The sequence below is a fragment of the Cygnus olor genome, chromosome 1 (genome assembly GCF_009769625.2).
Source record: "Cygnus olor isolate bCygOlo1 chromosome 1, bCygOlo1.pri.v2, whole genome shotgun sequence".
Lineage (NCBI taxonomy): Eukaryota > Metazoa > Chordata > Aves > Anseriformes > Anatidae > Cygnus > Cygnus olor.
Genome location: NC_049169.1, coordinates 26,603,694 through 26,618,934, shown reverse-complemented (window position 1 = coordinate 26,618,934; position 15,241 = coordinate 26,603,694). Strand labels below are relative to the sequence as shown.

Here is a 15,241-nt window from a genome sequence, read left to right as displayed (position 1 = left end):
GCCAAAAGCAGAGATGTGCGTTATTGTCTTCAAATTCAGAGTGATCGAGCATATGGGGTGTACATATAATTCAAAAGTTCTCATTGCATAAGAGTAGCCATGCCAGGCCAGGATATCATCTAGCATGGTATCTTGTGTCATACTCTCATTTCTCGTCAGAATTTTGGTCTTTTAATTAAGATTTCTGTGAGGGGAATTTTTTGAGTTTCTCGATGGCCTATGATGAATGCAGAGGGAAGAGCAAGAACAGGAGAAGCAAAAACAACTCCTAAAAAGTGGATTTTCTGTTTGATGCACAATTCCTTTTTTAGACAGGTTATTCAGTTTACACATCCATACTTATATCCATAGGTAATTTTGTGGTTGCAAGAGGGAAAATGAAAAGCATCTAGTTCTGCTTTCACTTGTATGTTGACTGGGTAATAGTACCTTCAGAAAATAAGCTGATAAAATTCCACTGTAAATGAGTGGATTTTTTTTTTTCTGCAGAAGATAGCAAACAATTTGGCTGATTGCCAGTCATTTTTCTGACCTTAGTCTGTAAATCACCTTTTCTTTGGAGCAAGCTAGGTATGTATGTAATGCCATTATAGTCACAACAAACACAGTAGCAGAGCATGGCATTTTCAGTGGAATAAGAGTAAATACAAAAAAAAAAAAAATTGCTATTTTACGCATATATATATATAAGCTTATCTTGGAATCTCTGAGAGTACAAAAGCACTGCATTGTCCTTGAAAGGTGACTGTTTTGTATTTTCTGACTTTTGTGGAGTTTTGGTTTGCCACTTCTGGATGCATATGGTCTAAGCACAGCTGCCTTGGGTCATGTGTGTTTCAATAAACACCCCTCCCTTTGCCTACTGATAACACTGAAGTCTTTGTCAAAACAGGCTCCAGGTTTACAACATTTGTTAGGCAGAACTGCAGTTAATCAAGTAATAGTGCATAGCACAGGTATTTTGTTTAAGATGTAAAATTTCATCTCTTCTGTTGAAAAAGTGAGTGTTGAATATCTACTTCACCAACGGTGATATTCAGAAGAGATTGCAGTACAGGTTGCATGAGTACCTGAGGCTGATCTCGTGTGAGAGACCAAAAAGAGAAGGGAAAAACAAAGGGGATTTTCCCAATCTATTTATCTCTGTAAAACAGTAATTATAGCTCAATTGTGCCAGTTCACTCCTCTTTGTGTCTCTGTGTGGTGGCCTGTGTGTTTTTGAGCTCAAAGACATAATAATTTTTGATAGAACTTAACACACCCATACAAAAGAGAATTTGATGGTTTCTTGCTATTTTTGAGGTATCACTCTGCTGGGAGTGAACAGACACAACAGGAAGAAAGATGAGGAGACACGTAAAAATTCTTAAGAACATTTTTACATTGCATGTGCTCTTTTTTTCATTTCTACATTCATACTTCATACACTTCAGAAGCTCATGCAGAAATAAATTGTTAGAACACACAGCACACTGATGATTTTTGCAGTTTCTGTGGAAGAATTGGGGAAGGAAAGAGGGGGAAGAGGAAGAGATGGAAAAGGATGAGGCTGGAGGGTGAAAGTATAAGAACAATCACGGCATGAAGAAAGGGAAATGTAACTTGAGTGTAGATAAAACTAGTGGGGTTCAATTACAATAGCAAAGGAGTCTGAGGACATATGTAACAGCAGGCTATGGTGGTAGATCATTTGGATGCCTTTAGTTTAGTAGTGTGGTTACCCCTCATTTTTCTCTCCTGCTCTGATACTCTGTCATGTTACTTATCCTGAGATGGAAGTGTTGGGGCTGGCTGGGCAGGAGGTACTGGTTTCTCTCTGGGACTTTTATCAAACTTACCTCCCTTACCATTTACATCTCTCATCTTGCTTTTATTACAGCCCTGGATACAATGGTCTAGAACTGTTGGGTAGGATGATCCTAATTGTTTATTATTCTATTCTGGTGTTATTCATATTTACCTTAAGTTTTATCTGTGTTACCGCAGTATTCATTTCAGGACTTGTGAGTCTTCCTGTGTCCTATAAGCTCAGTAAAATGCAGTAAGATCTGTTCCCTGGTGGCTAAGATGGAGATCTAACCTGTGAAACTGGATTCAGTCATATTATGCGGCAAATTCATTACACCTCTGGAAAGTAAATCTGGAAACTAATATCTCAGCTGTCATTTTTGTAGAAAACAACCAGAAAAATTTAAAAGCTAGATTTGCTTTGGTGGAGTTGCAGGAGCATCACAGACAGTAGAGAGCTATCTCTTCCTGTGTGATTGCTGGGTATTTCTGTGGTTTGCACAGGGAACAGAGCTAGCCTCCTTCCTCATTTAAGTGTAAATTTCAGCTGGTAGGTCTTGAAATTACAATGTATCACTTTGGAAAAAAAAAAAAAAAAAGAAAAAAAAATAACTGACCAAAATTATTTTCTCTTTTTTCCATCTTCAGGAAGTCACCAAATCTGTGCAGCCCCTTCTGCTGGGAAGAATAATAGCTTCCTATGATCCGGACAACTCCTCTGAAAGATCCATAGCCTACTACTTGGGCATTGGCTTGTGCCTTCTCTTCCTTGTGAGAACACTGCTCATACACCCTTCTATATTTGGTCTTCATCATATAGGCATGCAAATAAGAATAGCATTGTTTAGCTTGATTTATAAGAAGGTAATTTTTTCATTTGCACTTAAAGCCAAACTTCTGTCTATACCTTGCATATCTTTTAGGGCAGCTTTTTTAAATGTTGGTAGTTTTGTTACAAAAAGCACACAAAAGAGTAATACGGTTAACATCAGTTTCTGACAGCTGTCCATTTCCTATGTCCAAAGAATTAAATACATGTCTACAGCTGCTTTGACTGAAGTCAGACTCTGTGTGAGTTCAGACTCACTGGATATGTAGTGAAATGACTTAATTGTTGTACCACCGTGCTCCTGTTATGCACATGTATAGCAAGGGAAAAATAACGTGCTAGTGGCTAAGGAGTATTTTCTGAAGTATAACACAGAAGGGACTGAGTTGGAATGATACGGTGTGAGTTCTCTATAGCATGGAGAATCAACAGAAGTTGAGGCATTTCATGTTCACAAATCCAAAGATTTTAAAAGGTGTTTGCTTTTACCAATAACAAATCCAGCTAATTTAAACAAACCTCTTAGTTATTCTATTTTAAAGCTCACTGTGAAAACATCTTTCAAAAAACATTTGTCTAGATAGGCACAGTAGGAGATTTTTGAGGAAGCACAGCAACACACAGCATGCATGCTTAATTAAAGCTTGTATTTGCATACATATCTATACACATAAAATATGCAACAGAAAGCAGGGGCTAAGTCGATAAATCAATATTTGTAAAGCAATTTAATGACTATGTTAAATTCAAGTGACATAAATAACAAGTTTAATGAGACTTTCTTTATAGCATGAAGCTGATAAGTGAGTTGTAATTTATATTACCGTACAACTGCCTATTATTTTAATTTGTATTTATTCTGTTTTATAGGAATGAGTTACATGGCCATTTTCCTATTGTTTTGTTTTCTTTTACAGACCTTAAAACTGTCAAGCAAAGTCCTAGATAAAATAAGTACTGGACAACTGGTCAGTCTTCTTTCCAACAATCTGAACAAATTTGACGAGGTACGTTATTGGTTGATTAATGAACTTAAAGATCCATCAAATACAAAAGCAAAACCTCAAACCACTCATGGCAATCATTAAGGGGGGAAGGAGAATAAATGTCAGACTGCACTGACTGTTCACTGTAGACCTAAAATGAAGCCCATCCTAAGAGTATGTTTTGGCATCTGGTCATGGAAATGCTCATTGTAATAAATACATCTTCCTTTTTCTCCTATGCTGATGAGTAAAGCAAACTTAAACAATACATAAAAAAAGATAAAAAAAAAAGATAAAAAAGATAAAAAAAAGATAAAAAAGATAAAAAAAGATAAAAAAGATAAAAAAGATAAAAAAAAAGATAAAAACATTCTTGTTTTACAGTGCAGTGAGAATCCGCCAGGAAACCTCTAGGTTACACAGTCCATTTCATAGCAGTCAGAAGCTGCTCATCCAACTCTTCTTTTTTTTTCCTGACCACTGTATCTTTCTAATAAGGTGAACCAGTATGGTGCTCCTGCTATTGAACAAGTGATGACTTTCAGCACCCTGTTGTTACTATTACCACGCCCCTTAAAAATCTAATTACGTGTTGATGTAAAGCTATTAGGAGTCATTTCCAACACATTCATTTTAGACAATACAGAATCACAGAATAGTTGAGGTTGGAAGAGACCTCTGGAAGTCATCAGGTCCAACCTCCCCGCTCAGTCAGAGCCATCAAAGCAGGTTGCCCATGACCACATCCAGGCGGCTTTTGAATATCTCCAAGGAGGGAAACCCTACAACTTCTCTGAGGGAGACTCTACAACCTCTCTGGGCAACCTGTGACAGTGCTCATTCAATACTTTCAGTACTGCAAAACTTTTCATTAAAGACATGGAGGTAGATTCCTAGTAATGGCTTGGAGGCTGGAAACTCTGTGAGCTTTTGTTCTGCATGGATAATTGCCCCATTGATAGTATGAGGTTTGCTTCCTGTGGAAGAAACAAGAAACTTGACATCAGAGAGACCCTACAGTTCCAGCTTTGTGTCTTTTGTCTATCTACTTTATGCACTGTATTACTATATAGAGCAACTTGAGCTAGCACTGACAAGCTAGGCCAAGTGCCCTAGCAGTGCAGTAGTGTAGCTGCAGTAACACAGAGCTCTGTGCAAGCTCTGTTTCTCAGCCTGATTACAGGATTCAATCCAAAATCTATCTAATGATAGGCAAATGTGCAGAAGAAGGCAGCAGTCTTCTTTGAATTTGTTGTATTCATACAAAAGACATCTCTTCACCAGAGTAATGTTGGCCTCCTATATCAGATGAAATCACTTTTAGAAGAATAGTTTACGTATTTTTCCCATCTTGCAGTGATTGAAAATGCCGGTGTTGATAGCAAATTCTGTTTACTTTTGCGAAGCTGGATTTTTTCCTCGTGTGCACACATAGTGAAGAGACAATTGTGTACTGAACTTTGCCTTACAAAAATCGAAGTTCAGGTGTGGAATGTATACGTACTGCTGCGCTGTCCTCATTATTAACGCCCAGAATGCTATGTGCTCAGAATCACAAATTCTCCTTTATAAACTTGTTTTACTACTGGAAATATTTGTACCATCCTTCATTACATTTTTCAAAGTGTCATTTTAATGACTTCTTCATTTTCTTGTAGTTTTCAAAGCAGTCTGTAACTTTCATTATTATTGTTATTCTGCTGTGGGCTTCTGCAGGGTCTTGCTCTGGCTCATTTTGTATGGATTGCACCTTTACAAGTGGCACTGCTGATGGGACTGCTCTGGGATATGTTACAAGCTTCTGCATTTTCTGGACTTGCTTTTCTAATAGTCATGGCCTTTTTCCAAGCCTGGCTGGGACAAAGGATGATGAAATACAGGTGATGAGACTATTTTAAAATATTTTAAAATATATTTTCCTGAAACACGCTGTTTTATGAAGTTTATACTACTTAATTAAGGGTCTCTCATTATTGCATTGTTACAAAAGAGGTGTCCAAAGAATGCTGGATGTGTCAGAAATGTAGGGACAAGCCTTTACTTATTTAGCGGCACCTGTCTAAACTTAAAAAAAAAAAAAAAAAAAGGGTCTAACATGTTTAGTGATGCATTGATAGTGATAATGCTTTGTAGTATTAAATCTCCTTGTTAGTGACATGATTAATGTTTTTAGACCTCCTGTTTTCTCCTTAGTAAAGCGATTATTCCATTTCTAATAATTCCTATAGCATTCTTCATAATAATTTTGTTAGAATAAGCATATTAAGAATAGGTATATATGGAAAGAGTTTTCTTAAGATACAATGAGATTCAAAATAACTATGCACGGTGAAATAGATGAGGATTAACCTACTGCCTTTTTACCTTATAGAGATAAGAGAGCAGGAAAGATCAACGAGAGACTTGTCATCACCTCAGAAATAATTGAAAATATACAGTCAGTTAAAGCCTATTGTTGGGAAGATGCAATGGAAAAAATGATTGAAAGCCTCCGTGAGTAAGTGTTTTCATTTGCTGGTCAAATTTCTTATGTGTTCAGAAAAAAAATATTAAGTGACTGTGAACACTTTCTGTGGTCATGTTAGTTAAGAAGTAAAGCACACAAATATTAATCCTCCATAAACTAACCATGCATTCCCACACTGAAGTTATTTTTTTTCCCAATTTGTCAAGTAGAGATTTTTTTTTTTTTATTTGCTTCCTCATCTGTTATAATGGTATTTCAGTGGTTAGCTTGTGCAGGTAAAACAATTGTGGCATCTGTGTTTGTTTCTGGCCAACCCTGTCCTCATCTTACAATAAAAAGCCCTTTTGTGATGGTTACTTAAGGCTTTACAGACTTTCCTATTCTGCAGTGGAGGAAACAGTGCAAGTCCTCCGCAGCCATTTTCTGAGAAATGCAATAAAGTTGGTTTTAAATGTTGCACACAATCTGTGTAAGGATCACAGCTTCACGTATTCATTCGGTACAATTATATTAACATTTATTGTCTGTGGATAGTCTTTTATAATGTTTATCTTCTCAATTAACATTGAGATTGCACTGGAACTACCAGACATGAAGCATAAAGCAGGTAAAAGAGCTAAGCTAGTTAGCTGAGAGCTAGAGAGGGACTTGGCTGCTGACAGGGAGTCCTGGGGGAAGGGAGGAGAAGTGGCACATTGATTGATAGGTGATGCTGCACAAAACAGTGTGTTTGTTTAGTCCTTTAGAGAGAATTAGAACTCTGTGCCAGGTGTGTGATTGGTAAAATAGAAGAAAATAAAAGAAATATAAGTGCCATATTATCGTGTAAATAAAAGAGATGAAGCGATATTATTACACAAACACCTTCTCGTTCAGCTGCTTTTTGAAAGGCAATGAAGGAAAAGTTAAGTGCTCTTTACCTTCAGAATAAGAAAGTTCTTAAAATCTGCAATATAAACCATCTGAGAAAGCTCGGTTTTAATCTAGGTCTGGAGGTCCAGTTCTAAGATGGAACCAGGCTAAGATTTAACTCGTGCCACTAGTCATATGCATTGCTTTTAGGAAATTTTAGACTATGCCTTGTAAGTAAATTATGTAGAAATGAAGTCACAGAAAACAGAAAAAGAACAGTAATTTTATATTTTATATTTTCTACAATAATTTATAGGGAATTTGGTGTTGCTGGAGTTCAATTGTTATCATAGTAAGCATGGAGCTTTTAAAAAAACATGGAAGAATGACAGAAATATTATAAGATCATGGTATCTCTCTTCTGCTCCTTTTGCTCCAAAATACCATATTTTTTAAGTGATCCAAAAGGTCACATGGTGAATACATCACCAGAACAGGTCAATCTGGGAACGTCAGAGTTTCATTTTAATTTTGCTTGCTGAGACCTCCAATCAGTTGGCTCGTTAGGGTGGTGGGAGACGAGACACAGTGAGTTAACTCATGCCTGTGTTTTAGCAGCCCTAAATTATAACTCATTTGTTACCAAACTATTTCTGTGTGCTGGCAGTTTCCGATGCAACCTGGTTTGATCTGCTCTAATTTAACGAGCTAGATATAACTGCACCCTTACTCTGGTAGACTTGAGCTGCCAGGGTTGCCCATCCTGCTGCAGGCAAACTCCCCCCTTGTAGCTGTGACACTTCGGAGGGAGCAATACGGGCTGTCACCTGCATGCCCTCTGAAGTCTGTACTAATTACTGTTCATAACAGGTGACTGCATAAACATGTCTGCATTTCTATGGGCTATACAATGTATTTAGAGAAGTAAAAAAGCACAATGCTGACCCATGCCCATGAACTATAGCACAGCACTGCAGAAGGCTAAGTCCAAGGCTGGAAGTGTCTCTGTTTTGTCAGCAGAAGACCCATCTTTCTATAAAGCAGAGAAGCTCAAGCTCATGTGTTTATACTGATTGCAGTAGCATCACTTCAAAACCAGACATGTATAGTGTAGACCAGTGTATGTGAGAGGCACACAGTGTCCTTTACATCCTCACTCCAAGTGCCTATGTTACCTCAGTGAGACATGTTCCAAATGAGTGGTTAATTTACGGAGCCCTCGAGCCTGGGTCACAGACAGATCCACCTCTGGAAAGCCAATCACTTATGGCTGGTACTTGGGAGTATACTGAAAATGGTTAGTGCATTTTTTGTCCCTCGTTGGAGCAATGTTCGTGTGCTTCAGCACTAGGGGTGGTTTAGGTAGGTTCCACCCAGATGTCTGCATGGGGCTGGCTGAGCATCACATCCCAAAATCTTTGTTATCCTTATTTAGTGCTGCCACCCACAGCCTCATACAAATTCTGGTGGGACTTTAGAGGCACTTTTTCAAGGTCCATGATTCCAGCTGTGGTGGTTACCTGCATGCCTGGCTACTCTCTTCATGCCTCTCTTTGTGAAATGCAGACATCATAAGAGGTGCTAGGCATCCTGCTTCAAAACTGACTGGGCTCAGACTTTCATGAGGGACTTTCACGAACACTTTGTCCGACAACAGTGGCAGGATGCTGGTGTACATGGAAGTCCCATGCACATTCAAGGTGGGACTGAAAGGGGTTCCCACACAGCCCCCAAATCCTGGACTTAGTTTGCATGCAGACACGGGATCAATACCAGAAGACATATAAAGATTATGATGTTCAGCCTTGAAATGCCATGAATTGCCATCACTGACGTGACTGTGAACTTCTGTGCAACAGCCTAGTGGTGAGAGTACTCACCCATCAAATGGGCACATTGGGATCTAGCTCCATCTCTTCCCCTAGTTAATTTGAAAATCTGGTCCCTTTCATTGAAGCAGAGGTGCCTGTGTTCAGACAAAACTGAGCTGCTGGGTTCCTAGGATTACAAAGTGAATGGGTTCAAAAAGAGCAGTGAATAGAAAGCTTAACCACTGTGAGTTATGGCTATTGACTTAGAAAATGAATTCTGCTCCCTGGATTATTTCTCTTTATTTAATATCTTACTGTAAGATGCATAAACATTGTGGAGGCAGCTAGAAGTAATCACCAGTTGCGTTCCTGACTGCACAGTAGTCAGTAGGCTGCTCCATGAACTGAGCTTCATCAGGAAAGGTAGAGACCAGACTCCCTGCCTCCCACTTCGTCAAGCTGAGGCGAGCTGATACCTTACTTGGGTGAGCCTGTTAGTACGGTGGTCTGCAAAAGGAGATGACACTATACTAAGATTGTGGACTGTTCTTAGAGTTTTTTATGGTCACGTATAGTAAATCTGACATTTAAGAATATCTCATTTCCAGAGGTGTTGCATATCTAGATGACCAGATGAGAAGGGGATGGCACTTGTGTGAGCAGTAGATGCTTCAGGATGCTTGAGCCAGGAATTATAGAGGCTTGTGGATTATGAGATATCTAAATCATGACATAGATAATTTTTATTTTGTCTAACATCTCTGAATATTGGTGTCCATATTTGGCTGCAATTATTTTTTTAGGTTCAAAATTATTTTGAATCTTGCTTTTTAACCGTGCTCCTAAAAAATAACAAAGATGGGTGAGCCTCTAAGTTAATTGTTTTACCAACAGCTCCATCCAAAAGTTTATAAAATGAAAACCGTGGAACCATATACTAATCATAAGTATTTGTTTTTGTTTTTAACAGAACTGAACTGAAGCTAACCCGAAAAGCTGCTTATGTGAGATATTTCAACAGCTCAGCCTTCTTCTTTTCAGGCTTTTTTGTGGTGTTTTTAGCTGTGGTTCCATATGCTGTGACTAAAGGAATTATTCTCCGAAAAATATTTACCACCATTTCATTTTGCATTGTTCTTCGAATGACAGTGACCAGGCAGTTTCCTGGGTCTGTACAGACCTGGTACGATTCTATTGGAGCAATAAACAAAATACAGGTAGGGTACATACACTTCAATCTTCCCAAATACGTAAGCTAATTCTTTATAGCATGTTATCTTGTCAGTTGATCAACAAAAGCACACAACATTTGTGCAGACTTTCCGAATATACTATATATTGCTTTGATTATACACCATGAAATGTCATTATAAATCTTGATATTGTTATATGGTTCCCCAGGCAGCATAACCACGGGAGCCTTATGCTACCTGCAGGCTACTTACTTTGAAACAGAAGAGTTCTCTCTTTTTTTTTTTTTTCTTTTTTCATTGCAGAATAACAAACTTAATAAAAATATATCAACATTTGTGGTGCTCAAGAGATGTTTTTCCTTCAGAAAAGGAAGTACAAAATTAGTATGTGTTTTATATAGCACGGCTTCCAGTAGTTGCAATCACAAACCTTATGTTTTTGTAGCTATTAGTGGCAAGAACAGCAGGAGATTGTACATCTTATGCAAATGTGCATCTCAGTCATTGTGAGTGCTAAACATAATTAAGGTACCAGTCTTCTAATTATTACCTACCTTACCTACCAAGATCAATTGCTCATAAACCAGCATGAGAGGCAGAGTCATCTCAGAGCAAATCCTCATGAACGCTGTCTTTTTTACCTGCTGTTTTCAAATCAATCCTAAGAGAAATAATTCTTGTTCTATTTTCCCTTCAAATATTAGGATTAAAAAAAATGTGTAGATGTTTTTCAGTAAAATATAATTTTATTATTTTTAGCATGATAAAGAATACCTAATATATTACTTAAAGACCTTAATCAGAAATCCGAAACTTAGTATAGAATAAGAAGTATATATTAGATTCTTCTGATATTTCTGATTTTTAACTGAGCAGAGATTTCAAGAGTCTAACCATAAGCCTTTCTATTTGACATTCAGAAGGATGCCTTTTTGGATCCCAATTTACACAGCCCTTGTCCTGTCAGATTCCCTAGACGTTAGTGGAGGCATCCTGTCTCTCTTATTTCCTGGAAGAGCATATCCTATGCCCTTTCAGAGAATTGGGAAGCCCAGTTATCATACCACTTTGCTGGCCACTTGCCTCTGGGGATACTAGCTATGAGGTTGCTCTAGAATTTGTAAATAATACTCTCTTTGTGATAGACTGAGTATAGACCCAATATACAGACTTCACAGAATCCCAAAACACAGATGCTCTTTACTTGTCACAGGAAATACGCAGATATAAACAGAAACAATAAACCACACATACATTTCTCTGATTTAATTTCCTCATCAGTTTAGAGAGTTCAGATCAGTCCCCAAGGTTATTGTATTTGCCATGTGGCTGCATCATATTTTTTAGACCTTGAAGTCCTTATGGATCAGCATGTTTTCTCTCACTATCACTGCTCCAGCAACTCCACTGGATGACCCCACAGCCTTTGTTATAAAAACCTATCTAACCATTTCTTTCTTTTGCATAAACTGTGTGTGTTTTGCCTTTCAATTTTTTTTGGTACCTGTCCTTACAATCATCTGCTTTTTCACTTCCGCTTGTGCTCATTGGGAAACTTTCAGGTTTACTGTAGAGAACTGTTTTTTCCCCCTTACCATTTCCCCTTTTTTTGCCCACTGTTGCCCCAGTAGACCTTCTTGGTCCCAGCTAATTTTAAAAGGCAATTTAGAGGAGATGGTACTTACAGACTGCATAACCTTAAGAAAATCATGGAATAGAAAAGTTAACTTTCCTTCATTAGCATGAATTTACACTTCTTTCTCCTTATATAATCCCAGAATATAAACAAGTGCAGGGTTGCCGACTTCTGTCATTTGAAATGACACTACTTCAGTGCTAGCCTAGCCAGGATTATTATCTGCCTTTTGTGCCGATGGAGACATAATTCTAATTCATTTAAACTCTTTCAGTTTTGGAATAGTGAGTTAGCTACATGTAGCTGCTTTGTTTCATTGCCTACCAGAGTGTAACCTTCCATGTCCTACTCCAGAAACAAAGGTATATTTGAAAAGGATTAAGGTTGGAGGGCTAGGGCTGCATAACGCAAGTCCTGAAAGCAAACGAAATGCCAAGTTTTTATATTCTTTCCAAACCAGAACCAAATACATTCATTGTTGTATTTTCACTAACAATGTAAGAATTGGAAGCTTCAGAAACCATTTTCTTCTGCATCTGAAATACATTGTATAAGCTGCTTTTATGCCTCACTTGAAAACACTAGAATGCAATAGCACTATCAGAAATGTTAACTAGTGCTCAGGGTTGGCAAGTCCGTACTGTTTTGTGTGATACACCTGTCATCCCTTTTCATTTCCTGTAATCTGCTTTCGTTGTCTTTCTAGGATTTCTTGCTAAAAGAAGAATATAAAGCCCTGGAGTATAATCTAACAACAACTGGGGTTGAAGTGGACAAAGTAACAGCTTTTTGGGATGAGGTCAGTACTTTCACCCAAAATAAATTCAAATACCGAATGCAGTTTAGTTTTTGTTTTGTTTTGTTTTTACTGATATTTGCCTTAGCATTCTCTAAAAACAGCAGACTGCACACCTTCAGTTTAACTGTCTTCAGCTAAGAGCAGGCAAGGAATATGTGGCAAGTAATGAATGCATAATATCAAATTATCCACAGCTGAGAGACTTTGAAAGCAACTTTTTAGTAAATGTTAAGACCTGTAAGTTATTTTAGATTTAAACTAGCCTGGAAACAAAATCAAGCTCCAGCAAGTTATAAACATTAGAAAGCATTTCAATTATAGGAATATTTTGTTTATGTCTACAAATTTAGGAGCAAATACAATGTATACATTAAAATAGATATTATTTTAAGAATATAATAGATGGGTTATGGATAGAAAAAGTAATGTCAGCAAAGTAAGTTCACAAGTCTTTGTAAGCCTATAGAAGGATATAAATTTCTGCATATGCATGTCCTATTCATTTTTTATGTACATACAAACACACAAATATGTATGTTGCAGGGAATTGGAGAGCTCTTTGTAAAAGCAAAACAGGAAAACAACAGCAAAGGTCCTAGCAATGACAACAATCTCTTCTTCAGCAATTTTCCCCTTCATGCATCTCCTGTTCTTCAGGATATAAATTTCAAGATTGAGAAGGGAGAGCTATTAGCTGTTTCTGGATCTACTGGAGCAGGCAAGGTATTTCTATTTCTTTTGTTTCAACAGAAGTCATATCAATTTTAAGGAATAATATAATGGTATTGGTAGCTGCAGGAAAAAGTATGAATAAAATATGTTTCAATAAAATGTCCCATAATTGTTTTAAATTTTTCTCCATGGCCAATATGAGAAAGAGTTTGCCAGGTGGTTTTTGTACATACAAGGATACAGACTTAGTAAGGAAATAGCAATTTAACTTACAAAACTAAAAAACTTATAAAGCTTGACACTGATAAGTCTGGTAACTACGATGCATACCCCGGATATGTGGCACACCTGGTCATATGGGCTCCACTTCCTACAGTGTGTAGCTTAGACACACACACTCAGTCCCATATAAAAGCCTGTGGAACAAGTCTGTGGAGGTGCTGTTCAAACTGGTGGTTTTCTGAGAAAAGTTGTGGTTTAGATACATAATAATTTTAGAACTGGAAAACGTTATCAGTGCATTTAGTTTGCAGATAACACATCCAATTAACCTTTTTACTATGAAATGAGTTGAATTTTGATATTCATATTCACTTTGAACTGCAAGGAATTAGGTATTTCAGTTTCAGTGGGTCTTCTGAGAAGAAGTGAAAGTCAAAACAAACATTCATTATGCGTTTGGCAAATTTTCTTTTCCTGCTTAACAAATTATCAGTGAAGGTATTCTGATTTCCTTTACTTTCATTGATTTGGACTCTTCTGGGTGTGGAAGCTCAAATCATGGAGATCCTGGGTAACCTGTTCTAAGCATCCCTGCTTGAGCAGGGGGAGTTGGACAAGATGACCTCCAGGGATCCTTTCTGACCTTGACCATTCTGTGATTCTGTAATTCCACATGAAATCTTTGGTCTGTTGAAGTCAATGGCAAAGGACCCATCAATTTAAATATAGTCAATGCTTTAATATTTTTCAGAAATGACACCAATACAAAAGAACAATGGACTGAGAACATGAGATTGATGATATGTTGGATTGCATTTTACTATGATAATTCTGAATTAACAGAATAGTTTTCTTACATTGCTCAAGTCTCTATTAACCTCAAGTGCCTATTGCTAGAGCTGATACTTGTAATACAAAAATTTCAGTTACTATAGAAAGATTTATATATATCTCATTTATTTGGCTACTTAGGGAATTTAGAAAAATTCAGATCAGACAGAGCAGTCTATGTGAGCATTATATATATGCAACAAATCTGCACTTTTCCAGGCAATAAAGATAAAAACTTTATAATATTATCTGAAAGATTTATGTAAAATAAGATTTACACTTAATTCCCAAGCAAAAGAAGTTTCTCCTTTCCTTTCACCCTCTTAATTTATGGTTTCTTTCTTGTTGCTTAAGGCTGGTACTGTAAATTCCAGGAATTGTCAGGCCTCTGGAATGTACTGTGTAGTTATCTTTTCTATAATTGCTATGAAGCCTGATATCAACTCTTTAATACAACTTCACTAGTAAATATTATTTACTTATTTATTTATTTTAATTTAAAATATGACACTTTAAATTAAAGCACAAAGTGGGTTAACATCCAGTGTGCAAAACATACTAAGCAATTATCCTTTGCAAGATCAAAAATTTCTTACTCAGCTTTTGGGAAAATTTAGATTCTGGTATGATGGAAAGACATCTTGTGAGACTCCCCCTGCATATTGTATAACCTGTCAGGTTAAAGGATCTCTGGGGTTGAGAAGATAAAATTGTGACTTGGATAGATTTTTAGATCTTTGGCTGTTACGTCCTGGCTTTGTTGACTGTTTACTAGTGATAAGAACACCATTGGAATGCCTTTGTAACATATTTTTTCCTTGTATTTCTCAACTCTGTTCTTTGATCTAGTAGCTAGTGATGTGTGACAAGGTTACTAGAAGCTACTGATTAACTTTGAAATTATAACATGTCAGTACTGAAATTGCAATCAATTCTTTTATGAAGGGAAATAGTAAATATGCTTAGGTCATGTATTCACGTAAATGAGTTAACAGTTACAGAGGAAACTTCAGATCACACTGAGCAGTTTGTGAGCAATTAAATCCACAGACAGAGAAATTGCACTTTTCAGGGCAATACAGATAAAAGGCTTATAAACACTAGCAAGATTGTAAACATGAATAGTGTTGTACAAAGAACAAGCGAATAGCTACT

At 37.1% G+C, this 15,241-nt stretch overlaps 1 protein-coding gene across 1 annotated transcript in view; it reads left to right on the top strand.

Moving 5' to 3' along the window:
• Positions 1-15,241, top strand: part of CFTR (CF transmembrane conductance regulator) — an 86,100-nt gene that overhangs the window by 16,172 nt on the left and 54,687 nt on the right. Inside the window, exons 4-10 of the mRNA XM_040550160.1 lie at positions 2,437-2,652; positions 3,535-3,624; positions 5,320-5,483; positions 5,975-6,100; positions 9,704-9,950; positions 12,269-12,361; positions 12,905-13,084. Coding sequence (XP_040406094.1) covers positions 2,437-2,652; positions 3,535-3,624; positions 5,320-5,483; positions 5,975-6,100; positions 9,704-9,950; positions 12,269-12,361; positions 12,905-13,084 — 1,116 coding nt within the window. The remainder of the gene's footprint in view (positions 1-2,436; positions 2,653-3,534; positions 3,625-5,319; positions 5,484-5,974; positions 6,101-9,703; positions 9,951-12,268; positions 12,362-12,904; positions 13,085-15,241) is intronic.